Source organism: Protomyctophum parallelum (genome assembly GCF_964188405.1).
Source record: "Protomyctophum parallelum genome assembly, chromosome: 8".
Classification (NCBI taxonomy): Eukaryota; Metazoa; Chordata; class Actinopteri; order Myctophiformes; family Myctophidae; genus Protomyctophum; species Protomyctophum parallelum.
Window position 1 is genome coordinate 29895904 of NC_139703.1, and position 27301 is coordinate 29923204.

The following is a 27301-nucleotide window of genomic DNA, read 5'->3' on the forward strand; positions in this document are numbered from 1 at the left end:
TTAAAGTCCATAGACTTTGCTGTCTCTAAACAAACATTAAAGTCCATAGACTTCAAACATTGTAATATCCTCAAAGTCCACAGACAATTTACGTCACTCATAAGTGCTCCAAACAAACAAACATTGATAATCATGTAGATGTGGCTGCCATTCAAAAAGCCATGCATTGGAGGGGCTAAAAAAAGGAATAGATTACTTATTACTGAGCACATCTGTACATATGAGGCCATATGAGGCCACACAATCAAACAAATATTTTGTCATTGTTTTAGTTTTTTTAGGACACCACAATGCTTTTCCAATAGGAGTCACATGGTTTGACCAAACATTTGTTTGATTGCATGGCGTCCCCCCCCCCCCCCCCCATCAAACAAAAATGGTTGGTTAAACCATGTGACTCCCATTGGAAAAGCATTGTGGTGGCCTAAAATAATTAAAATAAATACCAAACATTTGTTTGATTGTGTTTGATACATGTGAATGAGGCCTGACACTTATAATCATAGATATAATAATCATCTGCAAGGAATTTCTTGACAGGAAGTAGCTCATAACATGTCTACGGTGGAGTTTTATGAAACAAACACTTTGCAGATAGTAAAAATCAAGCTTTTCGTACAGCTGCAATGTTGGTGAGTTTGACATTATTTAATAAAAATTAAATAGGACTTTTGTTTGGATGAATGGGCTGTCTATGGGAAATTGCACCTATAGCACCTTGCTGGCAAGATGGCAGCTGTGTGCATATCATCAATAGGCTCGCGCGAGTACATGAACCACATGACCGGGCTGTTATTTGCCCCCCTCAATATCGCAAATCTTCTATTAGATGGCTCTGCACTCAGAGAGCGTCTACTTGTCTTTCTAATCTACATGATACAGTGCAGGCACACCTGAGGGTCACGAAGATGTCAAAAGCCACCGCTGATTTTTAGACAGCTTAGACATTTTTAGAAGCTCCACCCACGCGGCTGAATGGGGGGCTAGCTTTTCCGGGAATCTGAATCAGAATGCCACGAGCGGCTTTTGGCATCTTCGTGACGCTAAGGTGTGCCTGCGCTGATAAGCTGTTGCCAGACTTGAGCGTCAAGGCGCGGATGTTTTCCGCTCAGAGCCGGCGTCTCTTCCTGGTTTTTAGACAGCTGGTGTTTGGAAATTAAGCTCCACCCACGCGGCTGAATGCTGCGACGGCCAGATTCCTGGAAGAAAAGGCTTGCCCCCGCGGCCGTGTTCGAGCTTCATTTTCCATCCACCAGAGCTGTCTAAAAACCCGGAAGAGACGCTGGCTCTGAGCGGAAAACCGCCACGCCTAGACACCCAAGTCTGGAAAGGGCTTAGAGTGATACCAAAAACGGCCGATCTTTCAGTGAACAGCCATCATCAACTGGGGCCTGTTTCATGAAACTTGGATTAACTAATCCAGGATATAAACCAAAACCAGGTTTGTTAAATCCTGGTCTGTACAGCCTGGTTTATTTAATTCCACTAAAGCCAAGCGAGGCTTAGAATGGGCGGATTTAGCAAGCCAGGATCACAAAGCCTGCCTGGCTGAATAGACCGATTCAGAAACGGGTCTCATGGTCGCAGGCAACGTATTTCCTGTAGGCGGAGACAACATATCTGCGGTTTCCCCGCACCTCCTTCTACTACAGTGAATGGAAAAGTGACTGATGTTAGTCTGCCTCAAACGTTACTCTTTTACCTGCTTTTTACTAACACTAACATTACAAAGATGCCCAGAACATTGGGATGAACCCGTGTAGTTTATGGCTGCTCCAACAGTAGTGGCAACATAAAAAAGAAAAACAAAACGGAATGTCAAAATATCTACCGCGGTGGCTGAGACCAGAGCCATATAGTAATGGTTGAGACAAAGCAGTGAAAGGTCCTGAAAGATACACGTCAGTCTTACCCAATGGCCAATACCCAATCTTTCTGTTTTAGGAACACAAGGCTGCTGTACTTTATACCTCATACTAAGCATTAAAGTATGAGGTATAAAGTACAGCAGCCTTGTGTTCCTAAAACGGAAAGACTTTGTAGATAGGGCTTAAATTAGTCCTTTAATGGCAATGTGTACCAATATGTTTTAATGCAGACCAATAAAAATAAGGCAACAAACCCATAATTGAATAAGTGTGGAAAAAATCATTGGTTTGTGATCAGATTGACTGCTTGCCTTAAAACATCAGGATTAGGTTAAACCTGGCTGTTAGCCTGGTCCGGAGCAGGCTAAGTACACAGCAATAGTTTCCATGGTAACTAGTGTGGCATTCCTTTCATGAAACCGAATCAAGCCTCAACGTATGCAGGTTAACTGGCTAAATTAATCTGGCATGAAACCGATTAATCGCTGATCCAGGATATGTTAAATCCTGGTTTAACCTCTAATCCAAGTTTCGTGAAACAGGCTTCTGGTAGAGAGAATGGAAGCTGAACATGTTGTCCTGTCTGGACGTTTATTTATAAAGTTTCATCCCAAACTCCAGTGGGTACAAGGAAACGACGAAGCTGTGATTCACCATGGTTAGTGTAATTCCATATATACCCACCATAATAGACCCAGTCCCAGACATAGACAGCTGGTCTAAGAGTGCTCCTTGCCGATCCGACAGTCAACGTTTTGCTCGAAATAGGGCTGCCAATGATTCTCTCCTTTGCAAGGATTCTTTTACGGTCCTCCAATCGACATGGTCTCTTGAAAGTTTGATCTTTTTTATTTCAATGCTGTTTTTATTTAGTTTTTATTTGTTTTTTTTAACAGAAACACAAAAATAATGGGTTGAGTTCAAAATGGGACACAGTAAAATAGTCTGTTCATATATAGTGGTTACCTTGTCCCATTGTAAAGCCTCAACCAGCTCTATTCATTCCCACAAAGTCCCTGAAGTCCAGCCTTAAGTCATTTAAAAAATGACAAAGAAGACACCCCCCCCCATATCCACCTCCGAATCACTCTGCGTGGTCAAGTGTCCATTCCTCCCAACATGGCCTCCTCCTCTGTTCACGTCCTCAATCCTTCAGCTCATCCCATTGAAATACAGAGAAAGAGGGGAATTATGGATAAGTGCATGTCTCTCTGTCTTCCTTGTCCCCAGTTCATTTCCCCCGTCTAAACCATCATTACTCATGTTTAGGGAGTAGGCGGGGGTCATTTCTTTGATGTTTCTCTTCTGGGTAAATTCACTATGAAGCGTGTACGTGATGGGGCTAACAGAGTGGCGCAGTGGGGTTTTGTTGATAAGGAGAGGGATGTGGGTGGAGAGGCAGGGCTAGAGGCCGACAGACTGCAGGACCCGTCTCTCGCTGTCATTCAGGTGACCCGAGAACATGCTGTAACATGGCTGCTGTGCGAACTGCGTCAGGAAGTCTGTAAGGTAGGGCTGGATGAAGACAAACAATACAGGTTCAGTACTCTGTTCAGGAGAAAAACAATACCAGGTGCAAACTACCCCACTCAGACCAGAAGGGTAATCGACAAATCACAAGTTTGCGCTGTTCACGACAATGTATTTAAAAGAAATCACACCCGTGTGAAGTGAGGGGCGCTCTTATCATCATATCATATCATACATCTTCTCATTCTTGCCAATCACAATTTGGGTCCTCATTTTTCCATCTTCACTTTTCTCTTCAATATGTAGTTTGCTCAGCCAATCAGATCATCGCTATGGGGTGATCAGCCAATCACAAGCCAATGTTTTTACAAAAACCCGGAAAGCTGGGCATAGGATTTCTGCTAAGCAGCCAGTAAGACTTATTCAAGCGACTTTTTAATTTTTTCAAATTGAGGAAGATCTAAAAGGATCAAAATTTAATATTATTTATAAACTTAAATAGCAGACCTACAAGCTCGTAGCACAGCACTTGGTGCCGGGCTATGAGCTTGTAGATCTGCTATTTTTCAATAGCTTAAAGTGTAACATAAGGCTTAAAACACCTTGGTGGGTTCCTGCCCAAAATGGGTTAATAACGTGAATAGACGTTAAGCGACTGTTGTACCTGTAGGTCGATCTGGTATATGGGGTCCTTCAACGCATCTGGGTCATCGTCCTCGTCGTCCTCGTAGAAGTCATCGTCTGCGAGATACAACGACAAAGCTTGATTATGCGATGAAATATGCATGTTTTTATGTGATTTTATGCGATGAAATTGCACGAAGTTGGGAAATATGCGGAAAGTTGCAAAAATATGTGGAACATTTTGAAATGCGAAATATGCAAAAAGTTGTGCAATATGCGGGGTTGTAGCTTATATGATTTTATGCTGTGAAAGATGCAGGAAGTTGTGAAATATGTGGGAAATTTGCGCGATTATGCGCTCTTTTTGAAAAACATTTAGCCCTGCACAATCTGCGCCATTATGCGATCGCATTTTCCTGGAGGGTCTAATTCACAACATTTGGAAGGTAAGAAAAGCGCAAGAGGGAATGTCAGAAGAGAGGGGAGAGATGTCGGTACCATATTTGTTGGAGGCGATGAGATCGGAGAGCAGCTGCCCCGCCAGGCCTTCATCTTCGTCATCATCGTCCTCAGCCTCCTCCTCCTCTTGCTCCTCCCACATCCCACTGGAATCTACCAGGAAGGACCACAACAGTTGGTGGTTCAAACGTTCGCTGTTACGGCTGGGCAAATAACCCAAAATATACCTAAAGTGTTTACCAATAACCAACTTAATCTTGCTCATGTAGGTCAAATAATTTGTGTGTGTGTGTGTGTGTGTGTGTGTGTGTGTGTGTGTGTGCAATGGTGGTGTACAGAACTTGAAATGTGAAATGTTCAGAACAAGGGACAAATGAATTGATTGACAGCATCCAAATTCTGAGGGGAACTTTAGTGAAAAATAGCAACCTATATCTACAAGTATTTACTAAGTATTGAGGGTTTAGTTGGTTAAATGTATGAAATCCAACATGAATCCAACATTAATGGAAAAGATAAGTCAACAAACCCCAAAATATTGAATTAAACAACATGATAGTGCTGTCAAACAAATCTATGCAGCTATCTATGAAATCTAAAAAAATGTTTAACATCGTTTCGTTGTAGTGAGAGGTCCCTGCTTCAGTTCTCTCTCCGCCAAAAGGGTCTGTGGCCTGAAAAACAGTTGAAGACCCCTGATCTACAGTATGTGTGTGCTGGGGATAAGTATATATACTGTACCTTGACTCCAGTCTCCAGCATTGGACCTGCTGTTGTTAGCCTCCACAACAGACGATAGCTCGTTCACGATCAGTTTGAAGATTTTGACGAGTAAAGGAATGTTGGTCCACCTCTCTGGGTCTGTGGGAGGAAAATAAATAAAATAAACAGAATATTCACATTGGAAAAGTGAGCCATTCAACCTGGCATGACTATTTTGGAATATACCTGTACAACATATACGTGGTTGATAGCTAGATGATGCTGAGATTGTCAAATTATTGACTGTTTAGAGCTAGGATGACGTGAAAGGGTTCATATCTCACTTTTGGCCGATTTGGAGCGTGTGCGGATGCCTTCGTCGGGGGTGAAGATCTCTTCTCCTTTGACCACAATGTCTTGGAGACGCTTGTCATTGCTGTTGAGACCGTGTTGGAGGAGCTTGCACAACGCTACCGTACTGCAGGGAGAGGTCAATAGAACATAGTGTGAAAGGTGCCAACAAACGTATCCGTGTCACCTTAGCTTTTAACCACTTTAACCATTATTTGAAACTCTAGCTGTTGAAAAATAGCAGATATACATGCTCATAGCGAGCATTTTTAACTCAAATCTTTGCTTCTGGGGGTCCCTGGAACAAAATGTTTTGAGATGGGTGTCGGGCACTGTCGGCGAGCAAATACATACATTTGTGGGGCTCCTTGACATGATGTAGGAGTACGTTTTGAAATAATACTAATTAAAAAAGAAAAAACTAAATGTACGAAACAAATTATCAAGGGGACCCAAAAAATTGGTCCCGACAGACTGTTTGAGAAACAGTGGGTCTCCAAAAACTGGCAATAGTCATATAGTTACAATACGGCTCTAGAGACAGGATATGTTCCAATAGTTTTCCACTGGTCATACTCCTAAATGTATTTCCTCAAGCACCATTCTTTTTTTAGTAACGTTTAGTTTTTTTTATTTGGTTCAAAATGGTACCAAAAGCAGTGTTCTGTTCTGCTGTCTGACCTGACTTTGCCCTCGTACTGTCCATAGAAGAGATGCTGTCTGCTCATCCACTCCGTCATGACAAACTCCAGAGCAGGTTTTCCGGTTGGCCCAGGAAGACTGCACAGGAACTCCAACAAGGGCTCTAGCTGGGAGTGAACCAGGTGGGCAAACACCATGATGAGGGACTGTAACAGAGAGAGTGGAATGGAAGAGAGGAAGGGAGTTAAACCATTTAGGTTCTACAAAATGTCTTCTAAATCATGGACCGGCCGCCGACCCCCATCTGAAAATATGTTATTCCACGCACCCCAGAAGCAAAGATATGAGTTAAAAATCAGACGCCGTGATCACACACACACACACACACACACACAAGTTTCCTCCCATAAACTTCAATTGAAAATGACGTTTAAGAAACTTTAATAGTTATGTTGCTTCAATGCTTCAGTGCCAGGCACAGTGCGTGTCACTGTCTCTAGACTCCTCGACAACTAACTCCATGCAGAGAGATAGCTCCGCCTCTGCAAGTAGGTTTGTAGATCAGCTCTGTTCCCTGCGCGTCTATTAAGTGCAAGCAAAATGGCCGTGGCGGTGCGAACACGGTGTTATCATCCTAATTTCCACCAGCCGCGCACCTGCATGACGCTCAGCGTCTCGGCCTGCTGCATCTTGCTGAGGATGGCTCGGAGGATCTGGTCCAGCTGCTCTCCCAGCTCCGTGCCGGCCCGCGAGATGAGCGTGGACACCAGGCGGCCCACGAAGGCCGCCGTGAACTCCGACGTCCTGGGGTCCAGCAGCTGGTTGACCACCTGCATGACGTACCAGAGGCCACTGTTCCCCTGCTCGTCCCTCCACTGGCCGATCTGCTCCAGAGCCACCGACACGTACGCCCGCAGACACTCGCCGCCGTTCTGGGGAGAAAGACAGACAGACACACAGATACACACGTCACGAGACTAAAAAGACTAAGGCCTATATCTTACCCCTAAACCTATTTGCATTTGTTAAATTGAGTGTTAAATATGATGAATACTAATAACGCCTGTGGAAATTAACTTGGCTACGTCACTTCAGAAATTAATCATCATCCCATTTCAAGTGACAGTATAATGCAGTCACTTGTAGTTCCTTTACAATACTTCAGACTTTTCAGTGGTTGTTGTTGTTGTGATGACATTTCGGGCGGGTTCTCTCACCTGCATAATAGTGTTATCGTCTGTGCGCAGTGTGCACTGTGCCACCACAGGGAAGGCCTGGCACACCAGCATCTCCGAGAGAGGAGCTTTGGTGTTGCGCACCACGGTGGTCAGGATGTCTATGGATGTCTGGGAAAAAGAGCAAAACACGTCATGTATCACTACAGAGCAGCAAGTGTTACGTTCATTGATGCCAACTTATATATAACATTTTATATGTCACACAACAAAATAAAAGGGGAAAGGGAGTATTGCTATTTACTGGTCCCCAGGGGGGATGGCAAATTACTTTTCCTCCCAGCTGATGGCTGATGAGCACACAGTGGCAGCTGTTAAGGGTTAGGTGGCTCAGGGCGAGCTGGCAGTCGAACCTGGCATTGTAATGTAGAATTTGAAGATTCTACAGAGCAGTGACATTTATTGGAAACAAGCTATTGAAGTAAAGGCATGGGTGGTCACATAGAAAGGAGGACTTTTAACAAGAATGAAGAATCTATACAATACAGTACAGTACGTAGGCCAAAAGGGGACTTGATGGGTGGGATATATACCCACTGGGGTGGTGGGGGGGGTCCAAGTTTGAGAAGCACTGACTTACAGCACAGAGTCCAGAGGGGATTTTGTCTGTAGGAGCCTGCATGATGCTGACCAGGGTGGGGATGAGTCTCAACTGCATGGGCCCCTGGCACCCCTCCACCTGGGCCAACTCCTTAAAGATGTCCTGCGCCAGAGACGCTACCACAGGGTCTGGAAAGGAAAAGAGAAAAAGGACATTTAAACTCATTTAATCTTTCTGAAAAACATATGTTTCTATATCAGTGGTCCTCAAACTTTTTCATGTCAAGTAGGCCCAAAATTACATGTATTCAGCCTCCGACCCCCATCTGAAAATATTTTGTACCGGGGACCCCCATAAGCAAAGATTCACTGTGAAGTGGCGGCACTCGCGTGCCGCGGAACGAGCTTGTATATCTGCCATTTTTTCAACAGCTAAAGTTTAAAATACTGTTTAGTGGTTCAAAGCTACGTTGACACAGATGCGTTCCAGGTCTTAATGGGTTCAAGTACAAACGTACATGGGAGTCCATGGGGTGTAGAGTCATGGAAGCCAAATCCGGCTAAAACACAATTCCAATTATTAACCGCAATAATTTGCGTGAAATCTTCAACTAAAATGTCATGATCGTGAAAGACAGAATAAAAACTGTCAACTTTGCAAAGCAGAAGCAAAAATAAATGTTCCTGGTGTACTGCAAAGAGTAGGGCTGTCACAATTATGACATTGTAGTCGACAGGTTGTACCGAGTACTTTTTCCCACCACTGGTAATAATTGTGAATAGGCCTAGCAAAGCGAGACTCTATCCCATTCTGTGCTGGAAGCCCTTTTGGTGTTTTAAACATTATGTTATAATTAGCTATTGAAAAATAGCAGATCTACAAGCTCATAGCGCGCCACCGAGTGGCGCGCTACGAGCTTGTAGGTCTGCTATTTTTTGTTAAATCATGAAAATATTTATTTCAGATTTTATTTTATTTTTTATTTATTTTTCGAGGTCAGGCCTCTAAATGGGCTATATAATATACCGTTGTTGTATTTGAGGAAGATGGCGATGGTGAGCGGGCAGATCTTGTTCTCGGCGCTGGTGGTGAAGGCTGCGTCCACCGTGCAGACGATGCAGAGCGTCTCCATGACCAGCGTGAGCACCTCGGAGCTGAACTGCGCCGCCAGCTGCACCAGGCCCTCCAGCACCGCGGGCAGGAAGGGCTGCAGCACCTGGGTGCTCTCCGACAGCTTCAGCTGCTCACAGTACCTGGTGGTGTGGGAGAGAGAGCCACAGGGAAATCCGTGTTGATTTTGCCCAGCAAAATTTGGATTTTAGTTATAATCAAAGTATTTTTTTTTAAATACATTTTCATTTAATTTTAGTCACATTTTAGTGATTTAGTCTAGGCCCTAGACCAGGGTTCCCCAATTAATTTTCCTCAAGGACCATATTTTGACTACGGTACCAGGCTGGGGGCCGAGTTGGCACGCGCGAGGTCGAGGTCTTGCCCTGAAATTAATGTTCAGGGCAAGACCCCATTTGAAAAGGACCCCCAGTTTGACATGCAGAGGCTACTGACCCCAATTTAATGCCATTTATATCCCACGGAAATTCTTCCGTGGGCCACAAGGGGGCGCTCCGCGGGCCGCAGATGGCCCGCGGGCTGCTAATTGGGGAACCCTGCCCTAGACTAACACTAGACTCTAGCGTAGTGTTCTGTTCTTTAACTATATAGAAGTGTCTATTTGTACGTCTCTAAATGTTTTGATGAATTGAACAAAGTGGACCCTGTTGTAAACAAGTGTAATGCTTAATTGGGTCGTCCACTCACAGTTAACAGTCTTTGCATTGAGTTTGTGCTTGAAATGTACTGTAATTCTTCAAACTGTTAATAAATATTTAAATCAATCAAATCAAGGTTAGAGCATATGCCTTTCATAAGGAAGGTTGTGGGTTCGAACCCTGCCTGGGGTCGACGTCAGCGAGGGCATGCGGTCGCAACGGGTTCCTAATCCTAACGCCAAATCAAATGGGTTCAGATCTGAGTCTCCTGAGGAGGTGCGTCTGGGCACAAAAAAGAACAAAGGAAAGAATAGCAAAATTGCATAAAATATGCAGTCACATCTGTAATTAAAGTGTTCTATATGATGACAGCTTTACATGGCGAACAGGATAAGAAAAGCGACCATCAAACACAAAGCTCAAAACGCACCTCGTTCAAGCTTGTGGATCTGCTACTTTTGATGCTTTGGTGTGACGCTGTAGTATGATCAAGTAGGGCATTAATTTAGGAACAAGAATGCTGCTGTCATAACTGCTACAGTAGGTGCAACAAGCTCTTATAGCGTCCGTTTACGTTAGTTTCCGACGTTCGTTTGTTCGTTCACCTTTGTGTTATAGCCTTCCTCTAGCTCCAGTTAGTTTATCAGAGCAACATTAGCATCTGTTGCCACTCGCTCCGCCTTGCGGCGTTCAGACTATGGGTTTTATGGGAAAGTCTCCCAAGGGCTTAGAGGCAGCCTAGAGGCAGCCAATCATAAAGTGTCCATTACGGTCGTCTTTATGGCCGTCAGCAGTGGTGCGTGCAAATGTAGTCCAGGAGCTTTTCATGCACCTGGCAAAAAAAACGTTATATGGACATAGGAGGTTTCTGCCGGACAGAGACAATATTTTGCACACATCATTTTCAACGTGTTAGCCCGTTCAAATCTTTTTTTTTTTGTTGCCAAGAAAGCATTTGTAGAATTGGACTCAGGTCTTAATGGGTTTGTTTAAACGCACCCCCAGATGGCCCGGACGGCAGAGATGCGGACGGACGGCGGCTGGCTGTCGTGGAGGCCGCTGACCGTGGCCTGGAGGAACTGCTGGATGAGCTCTGGAGACATGGCCGCCGTGAAGCGACTGGCGGCCCACAAGGCCCGGCCCAGCAGGAAGGGAGACGCCGCTGGGGGGGGAGAGACAGACAGAGACATTGTTAGATCCAGTGGTGGAAAGTAGCCTCGGTACCCAGACTTTTTTTTTTTTGGATTCAGGCTAAAAACCCTGCTGAAACCCATTGGAAAATCTGGTAAAGGTCAACTAGTATTTAGCCTGGGGTCCACCTATGCTTTCTATGGCATAGGCAGCTCCCGGCAGGATCTGCCAGGAGAATCTAGACGCAGCTGCGCGACATGAGACTAATTAATTAGAGCGACAGAGAGAGAGAGAGAGGAGTGTGTGTGTACGTGTGTGCATCAATTTAACAAAGACGATCAGAAATCAGCAGAGTGACCGACGTTTGCGCTACAAATTGAAGTGGACTCGGTCTCAGACTCTCAGCCTCTTTTTCTTTCTCCCTGGAAATAAAAACGTCTGGGACGGTTTCCGAGGCTAACCAAAACAGTGCAGAGGGGCGTCGCTCCAAGATTTGGTGACGTAAGTGTTTTCGACCGGGAAGGGGAGGAGGGGGCGGGGCAGGCTTGCAGATCAGTGAACCAACAGGATCCACCAGATGTTTTCGCCGTAGTTGAGGGACATTTTAATGTTTTTAAGGACCACTCCACCGCTTTTCAACCTTCCTTCATATAATAGGTCCTCACTCCTCACGAATGTTCATGATAAAATGCCACAATTCTTTTCTACTCTGTGGGCAGTTCAGAAACTCGTCCACCAGTGACATCATCAATGGGGAATCCAAGCTAATAGAAATTGCGGGCTTTCTATACTTGAAAAGTTGCAATGCGATAATGGAAGCCATCGTTCTCACGATAATACAAATCCTATATATATATGTTTGTTTTAAAAATAATGTGGTTTCTGAACTGCTCACAGCCCTCATATGAGACAGACATTGGCTGCGCTGCACTGTTTCAGCCACGTTTCGTTTGAAGTTACAGTATATCGAACATTGCAAACGTGTCAAATAACTGTAGCATGCGCCGTGTCGGGGTGAGCTCTTCCTTCCCCCTCATTTCATCATGAACATTAGTGAAGACCAATTATACGAAGATAAGTTGAAAAGTGGTCCTTTAAGGCATATTTGTCTTATTAGCCAGGGATCCTATTAACTGAACTCTGAGGGAGTGTCGTTTATAAGGGGGACCCACTGGAACGCCCTCACGGACCACCCCATTGAGAAGCAGTTCTCTAGAGTGTCTGTCGAAGCCTCACCCGGCAGGTTGAGGTCAGCCAGGATGACGTTGGCCAGGAAGCCGTGCATGTCAAACTGGATGCGACCGTTCTTCACGTTCTCCGTGATGATGGTCTTCACCGAGCCCAGGGCCAGCATGCAGGCTTCATGGACCTTCCACCTGGCAAGCACAGGAGGCTGCGATCAACTCAGAACCAGTCTTCAGAACCAATAGCATTGCAGCGCCCAACCCAATACGGATATTACGTTTGGGAATTCAATAGTATGCATGGCCTAGACTGGATGACACTCCGCAACATGAAGCAGACTTTCTGCTGTGTGGAAAGCCTGGTGATGTAAGCTTACTGGTGATGAGATGAGAGCAGAGGTTTCTGGTGTTTAAGGTCTGTGATAAACACATATACAGTACTATACTATATACACAACTAGAGCATTATCTTTGCCGTCGAGTAGAAGCATACAGTATGGCCAAAATGGTTACATTTGAGACTGTGTTCCAATGGATATATACGGTAGTTATATTTAGTCACAAGCTCTTGTTGGTTCAATATTTATAAAACCCTTACTTTAAAATGAATGAAAAATGAAAATGAATGCATTTCTGCAAGCTCAAGTTCACTTGAAGAACTGGGGTTGGGGAAAGGGCCTTTCAGAGTGGAGTTTGCATCTTCTCCCCGTGTCCCCTAGGTGGAGGTATACCCTCACAAAAAAATACTGGTCTATACTGCCTCCCCCTGGCCAGGAATAGGTTGGAATAACGTGTTTCTTCCACGAGCTATGTCCTACAGGAAAAACTCCCTCCTGTCAGGTGATAAGGGGCCTGCTCCCTCCTCATGCAATGAGCCCGGTACAGGGCTCTCCCCAGGTTGGCAGACGGAGAGTAGCGCCCAGGATTACAGCTTAGGCAATTCACTGGGTGAAAAATGGGTTACAAAATTGTGGGATAAAAATAGTAAAAAAAAACAGTGTGACATTGTAGTATGGAAAAGTAGGGCATTAATTTACCCCCCTAAAAGAAGAAAGAAAAAAACAGATGGAAATATGGAGATAGGAGGTTTGTGCCCGACAGCGACGCTATTAGAGAGGAACAGAAGTGTTTAGGACCTCTCTCAGTGAGTGTGGGGTGAGTCTCTCTCACCAGTGCTCATTGCCACTGTTCTTGGCCTGCTCTGCCTCCTGCATGTGCCTGGTGGCCGCTGCTGCCAGAGCCACCGCACTCTCGTTCTGGAACTCTGTAGCCACAGCCTGCGCACACACACACACACCACCCACACACACACACACACACACACACACACACACACACACACACACACACACACACACCACCCACACACACACACACACACACACACACACACACCAGAACATTATCAACACTGAGGGCACGCACATCAACCAATACATGCAACACAGCGAGAGTTTGGTTAACCCATCTTGACCTGAGATCAGATTCTAAAAAGACAGTTTTCTGAAAAAGCTGTTTCTATGTCAGTCGTTCTTTTTTTTTTTAAATAGCAGACCTACAAGCTTGTAGATCTTCTATTTTTCAATAGCTATAGCATGACATGCTAACACCAAAAGGGGTTACCGCCCAAAATGGGTTAGGAGTTGGTGGGGGCTGGGTTAGGGCTATGATTCTCAAACCTTTTTTGTTTCAAAGACCCCCGTTACAATGAGAGTGTCTCTCAGAGTTACAGACATTTTAAGGGTCCATTTGGAACCCAGAGGGTCTGCGGACCCAAATATTGGCTCTCATCTTTTTGATACAAATGACTGAATCTAACCCATCCCATAAAAGGTCCATTTGGTTACATTTGTACATTTGCACAGCTTCAGACATGCAAGGGTACAGTTGGGGACCCCTGGAACCCCCTTGAAGACCCCGTGGGGGTCCCCGGGCTGTACTGTAAGCTCATCTCACCAGAAGAAGGTCCTGGGCGGAGATCCTGACTGAATAGGAGAACGTGTCATCGTCCTCATCCTCAACAAACTGCTGGGGGTTCGCTGTCCACACCTTAATCTGAGGAAACAACGTCACAAACCATCAACCATGACATTTGTGATGCCTTCCTCTTCCACAATGGAGATCGGCTGCATATCCGTGGCGGTCATTTGTTCAATCGAACCTGGTCACACTTTCTTGTCGTGGTTTGTCACTTTTTCAGTGAAAGTGCATATTGAATATTGACATTTTCTGCCCGCGCCATAGGTTATGGCGATGGCTGGCGCTAAGCGTGTTAAAAACAACATAGTTGTTCACACTAGCAGCAAAGAAACAACATGATGAAAGTTGTGTTCAATGGAGGCCAGCGACATGAAGCTACAAACTGTACAAAGTGACACACAGCTGAGCTTGCCTTAATGGGGAATTATTTTTGAGGGTTTAATATTAGTTTTTAGTTCAATGTTTGTTTTTAAAACGCCATTGACAATGAAGGGAAAATGTACGTCATCTTGTCCCTAACACAAACATTAAATGCCATTAACAATAAAGACAATTTAATGTTTGTGTTTTACATCAACATTAGATCACCTAATCAACATGAGTTAGACTTTAATATATTAGCGCCCCTCACTTCACACAGGTGTGATTTTTTTCATAGTTATGATTAAGGTGTGCCACAGGCCAATGCTTGCACACTCACACACACAAATTGAACACAACCAGCAGTTATCTCCTACCTGGTCCTCAGTGATCTGCATGTAGAGGATGATGTAGTAGATGAGTTCAGGCAGGGCTTTCTTCACTGTGCTCTTGAACTTGTTGTTTTCAAGTAGTGTGTGAACAAACTCAAAGATGCTAAACACCAGATTCTCAAAGCCCAACACCTCACCTGCAAAATAAAAAAAGAGATTAAAGCAGAAAAATGGGAGCATGCATTTAGATTGCATCTTGCATCATCTCTACTGTATAGAGATCTTCTCGAGCACAAAGCAGATAGAAAGACATGCAGTTGATGACGTGAACTGTGCTCACCATCCGAGTCTACAGGGTCGTCCACTTCCTCTGTGTAGTTGACTTCTGTCCTCACATAAGTGGCCACTTGGTTAAGGAATACCTGCTCCAGAAAGTTCTTAATTTGGGAACTTTGGGCCCTATTTTTCGTCAACGCTAAACCCCTTATCCCTAAGTTTTGCCTTTTTCTTTTTTTACTATTAAAAAAAAAAAAAAAAACATTAAAATTGTTCAACTAGCCGATCTACATCAGCAAGTTGTGAGCTTGTAGATCGGCTATTTGAACATTTCAAAAATATTTTCAAAATAGCAAAAAAGGCAAAGACGTTTAGGGATAAGGGGTTTAGCACTGACAAAAATAGGGCTCTTTGTATTTGAATAATAACATTGATGCCACCTATTATGTAATATGCCATGGACAGTGCTAGCTTGTATATATTTGACATTATGAAGGATATAAAGATGCGCTCTCAGTGAGAGTGTTCCACACAATGGGTAGTATCTGTTGCATAGAAGACACCATGGGTTTGGGGAAGTTCTTCACCAAAGCGGTCACCGCCTGGGATCAGGAAAAAAAAGATTGCTGTGTAAATGTATAAGCATGCAGAAATAGCTGATCTACAAGCAGACAATGCGTCACACACATTGTGAGCACAACTAACATTTCTTTTAGCGATTCCAATGTTTATGTGGTTCGGCTAAAGATCAGTCAGATAGTCATCATTATGTAGAAGAATGGTGAAGACGCCACCAGGCTAACCTTGAGGACCTCCATCTTCAGGCCACTGTCTGACGAGGCTCCATCAGGCATCTGCAGGGCCTGCACGAATGCTGCTGTGAACTGCTGTACTACTGGGAAGATCAAGGCTTTAGCTGCACCCTGGACACACAAGTCAACACGTGTAGAGTTAAAAACAATGACAATACATCCTGTAGCATCAGCACAGCATGTGGCATTACATTACAGGATAATCAGGGGGATTATCCTGTAATGATCCGCTATACAATTACAATACTGGTGGTTCTCAAACTTTGTATTTTTAAGGAGCACCATAACTCCCTGAGAGTGAGTGTGCTCAAATGGTTGCATTTGTGGTTTCAGATTAGTAAGAAACGTTGGCAGTGGCCGCAGACTGTTCTAGAGAAACTCAGGCAGTTAATGACTGTTAAGTAAAGAACTGGAATCATAGCCGTAGCCATAATACATTTAATTATGTCCTGTAGTGTGTGAAGTAGCATCATTTGAGAAGAGAATCTCTTACAATTAGCCATATGTTTTGTGTGTGTGTGTGTGTGTGTGTGTGTGTGTGTGATCTGTGATGCGACCAGTTTTTCGACCACAGGCATCTTGGTTGGTTGGACGGTGTCACGGTAGTCTAAAGTGATGAGTAAACATACCCAAGAGGATGACTCACCTTTTCCAGTTCTTCAATGGCACAGATGAGGTTGGCACACGTGGTGAAGATCTCCACTGCTCTGGAGCGGGTACGTATACTGTAGACCTACAGCGGTTTCATCAGGATCAGCATTATTATCAGTGGTGGAAAAAAGTACTCAAATGTTTTACTTAAGTAAAACGATCAATACTGCAATATAGAAACAGTCTGTTACAAGTAAAAGTCCGGAATTCAAAATGTACTTGAGTAAAGGTACAAAGGTATTGGCAACAATATGTATTTAGAGTAACAAAAGTAAAAGTACTCATTATGCAAAATATCCCATTTAAAGTTTTCAAATGTATACAAATATTTTGAAAATAGCAGACCTACAAGCTCACAATGAATGCGTCAGTGAGCTTGTAGATCGGCTATTGGCCGAAATGTATATAAGACCGAAGTGGTTAATGTATTCTTTGTAATTGTAACAATAATCAATCAATACAAACTAGTAACTAAAGATTTCAAAACAATGTAGTGGAGTAAAAGCACAATATTTCCATCTGAGATGTAGTGGAGAAAAGGTATTGGAAATTGGAAATAATCAAGTAAAGTAGGAGTAAAGTACTCAAGTACTGTACTCAAGTACAGTACTAAGCAAAAATGTACTTAGTTACTTTACACCACTGATAATTATGACACCTCAGTCAGGGTTAACACTGACAGAAAAAGGGGTGGGTGTTCACGTACCTCAGCCATAGTGAAGATCTTGTACATCTCAGGTAAAATCACAGGGGCCACCAGTGGCATCTGTGTGTCTGCCACCTCCCGTGTGAACTCTGGACACAGATAAGACACAACGGGAGGATTGAGTGCTAAAAGAACTTGAAGCAGCCAAAAGGCAACAGACTAACCTTTAAGCTCAACAGCCAGCCGCTGCAACAAGGGTTACAGTGTCTTTCAGAAAGCCAATTCACCTCAGTGTGACAGTATCACTGAAACGGTGTTCAGCGGAGTACGACCAATGCCAGATGTCTGCCGTATGATGACGTACCTGATTTTGGGGGGGTCCTGGCCCACCAATGTTTTGACCAATATTTTGTCAAAAAGTAATTTTTTTAATGGATCTGAAAAACTTTGTTTTGAATTAAGTTTCTATTTGAGAACATAAAATGTATAAGCAACCTTAACTACGACAGTACAGTGAAGAAAGACAGGAAACAAGGGAGAGTGTTGGGGAGAGACACAGCAAATAATTTGCCACTGCGCTCTGGAATATAACATGGGACACTCAGTCAAGTCATAAGCACCTTAACCAACCCAAAAATAAATTAACTTTAATTATATAAGGCCTAACAAAATAATACTTTGGTTTCCGGTGGCCGACCAACTATTAAATATGCGTGACCCAGATGATTTTATTGGCATTTGGTGAAAATAAATAGTCAGAATCCGACTATTTAGTCAGAATTCTCTTTGGTGAGACCACCTGGTCACGCAAAGTCAAAATAAAGTTTTCTTTCATCTAAAATATCACGTGCACACATTGGATGGATTGCATCATCGCGAGGAGACGCACAACACAACACAGCATGGACCTGTGTACCGTGTCTGTCGTCTGTGTACTAAATCAATTGCAGACATAATTAAGGTGAAACAGTGCCAGTGTCTGTTTTCGTCCGCAGAAGGGAGACACGACACAACGGAAATAAAATAAATTCCTTGCTACCCATCCTTCCCATGAAAATATAATAATAATAATTATATATATATATATATATATATATATATATATACCGTAATTTCCGGACTATAAGGCGCACCTGATTAAAAGCCGCACCAGCCAAATTTAGGGGAAATCCCAAATATGTCCGTATACAAGACGCACCGGACTAATAGCCGCAGGTGTTTTAATGATTAATTACCATATGTAAAGGTTTCACCATGGGTACGGTCGCCCCTTTTCCATCTCGCCCCACTATTATACTGATTATATAAAAGGTATTATCATATTAATTTATCATTGTTAAGTTCACTCTGCATATCCATGGGCATAATGGGCTAAATCAGGAGAAATGTGTTTAATAAAAAGAAATGAACTGGTCCTAAATTAATTTAATTAAGCAGTGACCGTCTCTGTGTCGTTATTCTTTCTTAATTTTAAAGAGTATAGAGATCGACTACTATACAATCAAATACATATGTATACAATATCATTTCAGATAGGGAGGGAAATTCAGAGAGGGAGAGAAACAAACATTAAAACACTTTGGGTGCGAGTAGTTTGGTATTCCGTGCACAGAGGGGATTAAAGAGAAGGCTGTTGGTGGAAGCTTCCATTTTATTACAATTTTAGCAAACAAGTTGCATATTTGCATAACTTCAAGTGTTACCATGTAGTGCAATACGGAACATGTACTGTGCTGTATAAACTGTACTCTGTACTGTATGTATAGCGTTTCAGAAACAAACTTGAACATGTTTAACAGCATTCAAGAAAAGTGTGCGCTCCCAGCGCATCACTTAATGAGGCAATGTCAATGGCAAAATTACCCGTAAATGTAAAATGTAGTGCTATTAATTAAAAGCATTCAAATGCCTGTAACACGGCAGTAGGCCTACAGGTGCAGTAAACACGGCTGCTTAAAATATAACCAGCCTACCTCGTCTTCAACTTTTAGGATAAGGTGCAGTAAGAATGTAACAAAAAAAAGTCAGTCATTAATCCACTCGCGAACCGCCAGTAATGTGATCCGTTGTCAGCGTTGTGCATTGGTTCGAGTGTAGGATAGCGTTAGTATTACTCCTCATCTTCGTCTTCGTCCTGTGTACTAAAACCAGCAAAGTCCTCTTCTTCAGTATCGGAAACGAACAGCCTCAGGGTGGCTTCGACAGCCGCACTCCCTCCTTCGTTGTCGCTCTCAAAACCAAGGAACTCCTCTTCGTCATCGTCACTGTCGGATTCGAACATCCTCTGAAGGGCCTCGTCAGCCGTGGCGGCGTCCTCCTCTTCATTGCGCAGCAGTCCAGCCTTTCGAAACCCGTTGATGATCGTGGTTGTTTTCACACCTCTCCATGCTGTTAGGATCCACTGGCAGACTTGCGCAAAAGTTGCTTTTCGCATCCGACCCGTTTTGGTGAATGATTTGTCGCCGCTCGTCATCCATGCCTCCCACTGAATGCGTAGTCCCACTTTGAACGCACGATTCACACTGATGTCGAGTGGCTGCAGATGCTTGGTTGTGCCCCCAGGTATGACAGCTGGAATGGAGTTTGTTGCCTTGATGGCTGCTTTCACAGATTCTGTTATATGGGCCCTCATGCTGTCCAAAACGAGCAATGCTTTCTTTTTGCGAAAGAATCCCCCGGGCCGCTTCCCGTAGCACTCTACCAGCCACTCCTTCATGACGCTTTCCATCATCCACCCTTTCTTGTTGACTTTAAATGATATGCCGTTCGGGATCTTTTCTTTTGGCATAGTCATCCGCTTGAAAATCACCATTGGCGGAAGCTTTAATCCGGACGCGGTGCAGCCCAGAACACAAGTGAAATTCGTTCTCTCGTGGCCAGTGGTTCTCAACGTGATGGTCTTGTCGCCCCTCTTGTTAACGGTCCTAGTGAGAGGCAGATCAAACGTCAAAGGCACTTCATCCATATTTATGATCTCGTCTGGTCCGATGGAATGTTCGCCTATGTTTCTTTGTGTGAATTCGCGGAAGTTTGTTATTTTTTCCTCGTAGTCGGGAGGGAGTTGCTGACACACAGTCGTCCGCGCCCTGATGGACATTCCTTTTCTTTTCATAAATCTGAGACACCAGGATGGTCCACCTCTAAAATCTTCGATGTTCATTTCGGTGGCGACTGTTTTGGCTTTCAGTCGGATCTGCACGGTGGAAACACCTCGGCCGTCCGCTCTTTGTGTGTTCAGCCAATCTTCAAGATAGTTTTCAAGTTCGGGCCATCTGCTTTTATTGCCTCTGAAAGCTTTTTTAGCCTTCTTGCATTGAGCCAGTTCTTCACGCTGGCCTCGCCATCGTCTCACCATTGATTCGTTTATGCCCAAGGTACGTGCAGCAGCTCTATTTCCTTCTTTAACAGCCAGATCGACTGCCTTTAATTTAAAAGCTGCATCATATGCACTTCTTCGTTTGTTTTCCATTTTGCGCAAACTGCCTCGCTCTTGTAATGTCTATCTTTCTTTGCTAAATTGCTCTCGTCCTGTCTCTCTCTCGTGCTGCTGTTGTTGTTCTCGGAACTTCTCGCGATCTGACTATCCCACTCTTTTCCGCTCTCCGACCTTTCCTGCCCACAGCTTAAAGGTGATAGGCCGTTAGCCGGGCGATTCCCCGTAATTTGGGCGATTCCCCGTAATTTGGGCGATTCCCCGTCATACCCGAAGTGACCGGATCGGTTTCGTTCACCAAAAAGAACTAGTTCTTTTGATTCGTTCGTTCATGACCGACTCATCTCTAATAGTAGTGGGTTACCCGGATGTTCTTGTCATGTTATGATGATGCGATCCATGCTTGTTGTTGTTACGTTTCTAAGTCTAAAGTAAAGTACCGTACAGATTGCCAACAACTGAGTCATTCTTTCAGACACAATATATATAATCTACAAAACTAGCGTCATTCGCATTGTTGACCTATTCAATTTTGACCCCTCTTCACATGGTACTATTTTCTTTGTGTTCAGTATCACTGCGCCGCATAGAACACCATAGTAGTGCTGCCGTGCCGCGGCAGGATACATTACCAAAGCTAGGTGCTATGCAGCTGCCCCGGGCCAGCTAGTTAGCTGGATAGCACCTAGCTTTGGTAATGTATCCTGCCGCAGTGCCGTGGCAAGGCAGCACTATGGTGTTCGATGCGGCGCAGTGATACCGAACACAAAGAAGCCACATGTGAAGCCATAGACGGCGCTACACTATATAAATTAACGTTATTTAAAATAATAAAAAATGCTGTGCAAGTTTTCGTGAGACGGTGCCGTGGGTAAGCGTTGTGAGCTAGTAGATTAGTTATATTTGGTTGGGAAACACTGTCTTGTGATGGCTCTGCGTTAGCTGTAAAAATCCACAGATAAGCCTCACCGGACTATAAGACGCAGGGTTCAAATCATGGGTAAAAAGGTGCGGCTTATAGTCCGGAAATTACGGTATATATATATATAATAAAATAAATTCCCTACCTACTCAGGCCAAAAATTACAGCCAATCGGAAATCGGAAGTATTTTTTGTTAGGCCTAATGAAACAAACAACATCTGACAAAGTAAATAAAACGGAACTTATGCCCCATCAAAAAACATTCTGAGATAGCCGATCTTCAAGCTCAGTGCGTAGCATTGCGTTGTGAACATGTAGATCTATTACTTAAATAGTTTTTTTGAATAAAATAAGTTTACGCTTAAACTTTTCATCTATATACAGTAATGACATGGCCCAAAACAGGAATGTCGGGTTTTAAAGTGCTTCAAATAGAGATGTCGTCCAAAACGTTATCGCTATATGGCCAATATATCTGCCAGACTGATACAACGGCCGGGCTCTAGTTCTAGTGAACACAAGTCTCTGAATGTCTAGTTCCAGTGAACACAAGGCTCTGAATGTCTAGTTCCAGTGAACACAAGGCTCTGAATGTCTAGTTCCAGTGAACACAAGACTCTGAGGGCTGTATTTTGCGTGTCTTAAGTACCAGGTCTTATTCCCTAACTTGAGTAAACTAAAGACCTGGAGGCGTGGTCAATGCTCTTTGGCCACTCAGAATAGCCAAATGGCATTGATCACGCCTCCAGGTCTTTAGTTTACTCAAGTTAGGGAATAAGACCTGGTACTTAAGACACGCAAAATACAGCCCTGAATGTCTAGTTCCAGTGAACACAAGGCTCTGAATGTCTAGTTCCAGTGAACACAAGACTCTGAATGTCTAGTTCCAGTGGACACAAGGCTCTGAATGTCTAGTTCCAGTGGACACAAGGCTCTGAATGTCTAGTTCCAGTGAACACAAGGCTCTGCATGTCTAGTTCCAGTGAACACAAGGCTCTGAATGTCTCGTTCCAGTGAACACAAGTCTCTGAATTGTCTCTGCTGTGTGCTGGACATGCTTGTCACGTCTCCCTGCATACACATACGGTACCTGTGAGGACCCTCATGGCTCCGTGCACGGCGTTCACGTCTCCGCTGACCAGCATGTCCATCAGCAGAGTGAAGAGCTGCGGCCAGGCCTCGGGCCAGTCCCAGTGGGCGATGGCTGACACGGCATACGCCACGCTGGAACGCACCTTACTGATAGCCTCCCTCAGACCACCTGGAAGCAGCTCCCTGATGGCAGCTTTAGCCTGAGTTCAAAATGATTGCTTTAATTAGAGTTGTTCCGATACTGGTATCGGTTACTCGGGCCGATACCACCCTCAAGTACTCGGAACCGGCCCCGATACTTTGAGCCGAGTACCAAAACATCCAATTGACACTAGGGCTGAACGAATGCAACAGGAGTATAGATAGGAGATCCATCTACAATTCTACATCTATGAGAAAAATGAGGTGAAATAAAGTAAAGTAAAAAGAATAAAGTACTCGTATCTGTACTCTGTATCGGTGAGTACTAAAAAATGTTATCGGGACAACTCTAGCTTTAATATATATATATATATACTGTATATATATATATATTGCATACATTTTCACGATTCTTCAAAAAACAGCAGATCTACAAGCTCAGTCACTTTGTGCCACATGAGCTTGTATATCTGTTATTTTTTTAACCCACTAACCCAGCCAAGGGAGAGTATACTCGTCTTTTCAAATAGCTCAGGATGAGTATACTCGTGTTTTATATTGATTAATGGGTTAATACTGGTTGCAACTTGAAAGGCTGTTCTCTTACCCGATCGGTGGTTTCTGGAGGCCTGAACTTCTCTGACTGGGAACACCAATGGGTCTCCACATACTGCTTCAGGATGACAGACGCCAACTGCACACACAAACAATGCAGCAAACACATTTGCTTCAACTGACGGGAACGGAGTGGTGAGCAACATACAGCAACATACAGTTGAGTAATGCCAGAGACAAACTAAAAAAGTATGTCAAAAATATGGCAAAGCTTATAATTGAAGTCTAGATATAGAGCAGGTGCTTGCACAAAAACACATTTAATTTCACCCACTGATTTACACCTGTAAACATGTGATGTGACAATAAAGTTGATTCTGAGGTGCGCTTCTTCCGTCAACTATTCAAATAATTCAAGTGTATGGGGGCTGGGGGGGTTTTAAATCATTATCCTTATATACCGTAGGCTATGTGGGTGTTACATACATGTGGGATTCATGTATGTAATTGGGAACTGGGAATAGTACTCAGTCAATAGAGTCAGCTCTCAGCCTCAGGTCCTGTGTGTGTGTGTGTGTGTGTGTGTGTGTGTGTGTGTGTGTGTGTGTGTGTGTGTGTGTGTGTGTGTGTGTGTGTGTGTGTGTGTGTGTGTGTGTGTGTGTGGTAGGAGTGGGTCTGAATGATTTTGATTGAAAAGTTTTTAACACAAATAGTTCCAATGGCATCTAAATGTACACATGGGCTTGTAAATATATGCTTATCGGTGTTGTGAGGATGAGAGAGTAGTTGGAAAGAAAAGTCCCCTCCTAGGAGTACCTGGGCCAAAACGTTTTGAGAACCTGTGATAGTCCAGTTTGACTATTGTGTGTGTAGTGGAAATAAACACAACTGTGTAAAATCTATTCACTGTTGAGGACATCAAACCCCCTCCCTCTCTTTACCTGACGGATAGCAAGAGCCCCCTGTGGATCCACTGTCAGTTCAGCCAGGTGAACACCAAACTCTACAACACAAACACAACATAGTTATCACTCAGACGGCAGAGCCCATGCTGAATATGACTAAAGCACTCATGGTAGTATACTATGCAAGATACATATTGTATCTTTTGTATAGTATTTAAGTGAATACTCAGACATATGGTTGTTAGACAAATGGACAGTTAGTATTGCATCATAACTGTCTTGCTTGAAATGCTATATTAAGAATGGTGAAACATTATGATACCTATGCTATCTGGACATGTCACAATGACCAGCCAATGACACTTGTCTACAATTAAAATAGAAATGAGAGAACAGACTGGGCCTATTAGGACTGTAACATGACTTGTGAGGAGGGATGCAGGATGCTCAAAAAGAAACACCTCCTGATTGGCCGGTTAAGAATAGATCTGACTCCGTCTGCATGATAGGAAAGGTAACAATGGCGACGTATTGCTAAGAATAACTGGTTTGTGTGAAGTTTCTTGGCAGGCAGACCAGCTGAACCCAGTACATCGACGCTTTCTTCAATCTGCATGGCTAGGAGCTGGCAGGACCACGCCTATCAACGTGGGGGTGTTAAACTGTAATGAGCATGCCGTGCCACTCATCATAAAACAAGAAGCTACATATGCAGTATGCATGCAATGTGTATGGGTGCCCTTTGGGTGCCATTCCGCAAGCCGTGGGCCTTGTTGCATACCCCATTTAAGAAAGATGATGGCCACTGTTTGACAACACAATGAATTTCTTTCACCTTTTTCAAGGTTGCTAGGTCAATACCCAATCAAGCTACAGGCGTTTCCTCTTCTACAGCACGGCTCTATGCAACAACAGCTCTACTATGTGATGAGCTTGGCTCTCAAAGCAAGTCACAAACTTTGCTTAACAACATTATCCCTGCCATCCCAATTTGGGAATGTCATTATAGGCAAAAACAGCCGATCTACAAGCTGACAATGCTACGCGTTGAGCTTTTCGAATAGCTCAAGTGGTTATTTCGGGCCCTGGGCTGGGGGGAGTTTTTGGGTTGAAATCTACACAGGCTGATACTACACTGTATATACAGGGTACATATAAAAGCTAGCCAGGGAGGCAGACAGGAGGGATGAATACACAGTGAGGTACCGAATTATCTACCTTATCATTGTGCCATCTCTTTCTCTCAGGGTTTAACTGAGAGTGACATCAGGGGACCAGTGACAATGTGAGTGCTGACAACTCTAGCTCTCTTAGAAAGAGGCCAGCGTATGGGTCAGTCTAGCTGCGACACTGTAGTCCAACTAGACAGACAGACCGCTTATTATTCAGTCTTTTACCAATGGCAGGAGGAATGCAGGAAGAATGGACAATGAAATTAGGCACCATGTATGCATGTATAGACATATAGTATTATTATATCAATATATTTCCGATACTGTAGTGTTTGAACAACAATGTTTTGGTTAGCCGCAAGCAACTCTTAGATGCTATTTTCAATATGGCATAGAGTTGCAATAAAAACCCTTGACCGTTTTGGTTTCATAAAATCCACCAGTTTTGGTTTCATAAAATCCACGCGCAGGCAGCAGGGCGTTGCGTTATTGAAAACGAGCACTTCCAAACTCCAACACTTATAATAATGAATAATAAACCTGCACAGGATTTATTGAGAGAAAGTAGCTACGGTGGTCGGTGGATGTTTATGAAACAAAAACTTGGGCAGATACAAAGAGGATAATCCAAGCTTTTCATACCGATAGAATGACGGTGAGTTTAACTTCATTTTAATACAATCAGATTGGACTTTTCTGATTGGATGTACTGTATGGGCTGTCAAGAGTTAATATTTCAACTCTAAATGCCAGATAATTTATAATAGCATCCAAGAGTTGCTTGCAGCTAGTTGTGTGGGCCCTACACTATGCAGGCCATCTGTCACTCACTCATCATTGTCCATACTATGTCAAGGATGGCATTCAGCCATCATGATACTTGAAGTTTGTGCATATACTATACAACACATTACACAAGCCGCAGCAGTTTCATTTTCAACAAGAGTGGGTAGACAACAAATTACATATATGAACCAAACAAGAAACAGCAAAAACGTATAATAATCTTTGCTGTCAGTGATGCTGTTGTCAGCCCGACACCGGCTGCTGCTAGGCGGGATTCGCGGGAGAATCACCCAGGAAACATCTTAGCGGGAATAGCGTGTCATTCCATCTATCAATGGTCACCATGGAAACCATAGGGTCGGGGTTACTCCAATTTAAAAATGACTATAGACTAATTATACTGTTATTATTATCGTAGCCTGGCCCTCTACATACAACTCAATGTATCTTGGACTTTATACGTTCAGCTGACCATGAGTGTTGGATGGCTAGGCTACCTGGCTTGTGTTGAGTTTACTAATAATAAAATAACTGCTGTCAGTCATCGGGCCACCGGGGTCTCAGTCCCCGTCATCTCACACATTGCCTAGCTATCGGGGTGTACATTCCGGCCCGATGTACATCATCAAAGCAATTTATAACATGACCCACAACTCAACTCAACATTATAGAACTTGGCAGTGAGCGATGATGGGGGTGGGGGTCTTTCTACTAGCTAAAGTTAGCCCGACACTAACAACTCGTGGAGATGTGGCCTGTGTGTAGCGGTATAGGAAATACAACTTATTAACGCTGGATAGCAACGATCAAATAAACGTTTCTTGTCACCAGTGTGTGTGCATATGGCTTTTGCTTGTTCAAACTGGCCCGTGTCAACTGTCAAGAGTACTGTGTCTGTGTCCCAGGCAGCCTGTAGATCTCTTACTTCAGCAGCTAACCAGAGCTAGCATAGATCACCATGATCACCAACACCACTCACCCTCTGTCACTTCCAGCACTTTGATCTGCTCCTCCGCTGCAGCGCGCACTTCTTGCACCGGGGACAAGATCGCCGTCAGGGTCTCGATCAGAGCCTCTTTCAGTCCTTGTTGAACCGGGCCGGCTGGCCGAGCCCCAGCCGCACTCATGCCTGCCATGTTGTGTCAGCTCAGCACAGCACTCTGGGTGGGTAGCCCGCTTCAGACTCGAGCACACAGTCCAGGCAGCGCCGGGGAGCGGAGCAGAGCGCGCCAATGCATGGAAACGTGGAGGTGGGGTTTCT

The 27301-nt window shown here is 43.9% G+C and overlaps 1 protein-coding gene across 1 annotated transcript; it reads right to left on the reverse strand.

Annotated features, from left to right (window-relative positions):
- Positions 1–1112: 1112 nt before the first annotated feature.
- LOC310863818 (importin-9) lies at positions 1113–27264 on the reverse strand. The gene is made up of 24 exons (XM_083772310.1): positions 27020–27264; positions 24119–24180; positions 23230–23316; positions 22480–22681; positions 17094–17182; positions 16383–16469; positions 15728–15847; positions 15417–15526; positions 14989–15038; positions 14694–14845; positions 13933–14031; positions 13147–13253; positions 12029–12168; positions 10661–10823; positions 8919–9145; positions 7932–8080; positions 7334–7462; positions 6773–7048; positions 6156–6322; positions 5468–5601; positions 5163–5282; positions 4461–4574; positions 4003–4079; positions 1113–3383 (listed from the first exon to the last, which is right to left on the reverse strand). Exons 1-24 carry the CDS (start codon positions 27174–27176, stop codon positions 3273–3275), a joined length of 3129 nt encoding a protein of 1042 aa, XP_083628436.1. The 5' UTR covers positions 27177–27264; the 3' UTR covers positions 1113–3272.
- Between the last annotated feature and the right edge of the window lie 37 nt (positions 27265–27301).

Bases quoted from the DNA above. Each gene is read 5' to 3' on its own strand.
- LOC310863818 (XM_083772310.1), bottom strand. From the start codon at position 27,176: ATGGCAGGCATGAGTGCGGCTGGGGCTCGGCCAGCCGGCCCGGTTCAA. The intron at 17,183-22,479 runs GTACCGTATGTG...ATCTGTGTCCAG, and splicing joins AGCCATGAGGGTCCTCACAG to AGTTCACACGGGAGGTGGCA. The intron at 16,470-17,093 runs GTACGTGAACAC...AAACCGCTGTAG, and splicing joins AGATCTTCACTATGGCTGAG to GTCTACAGTATACGTACCCG.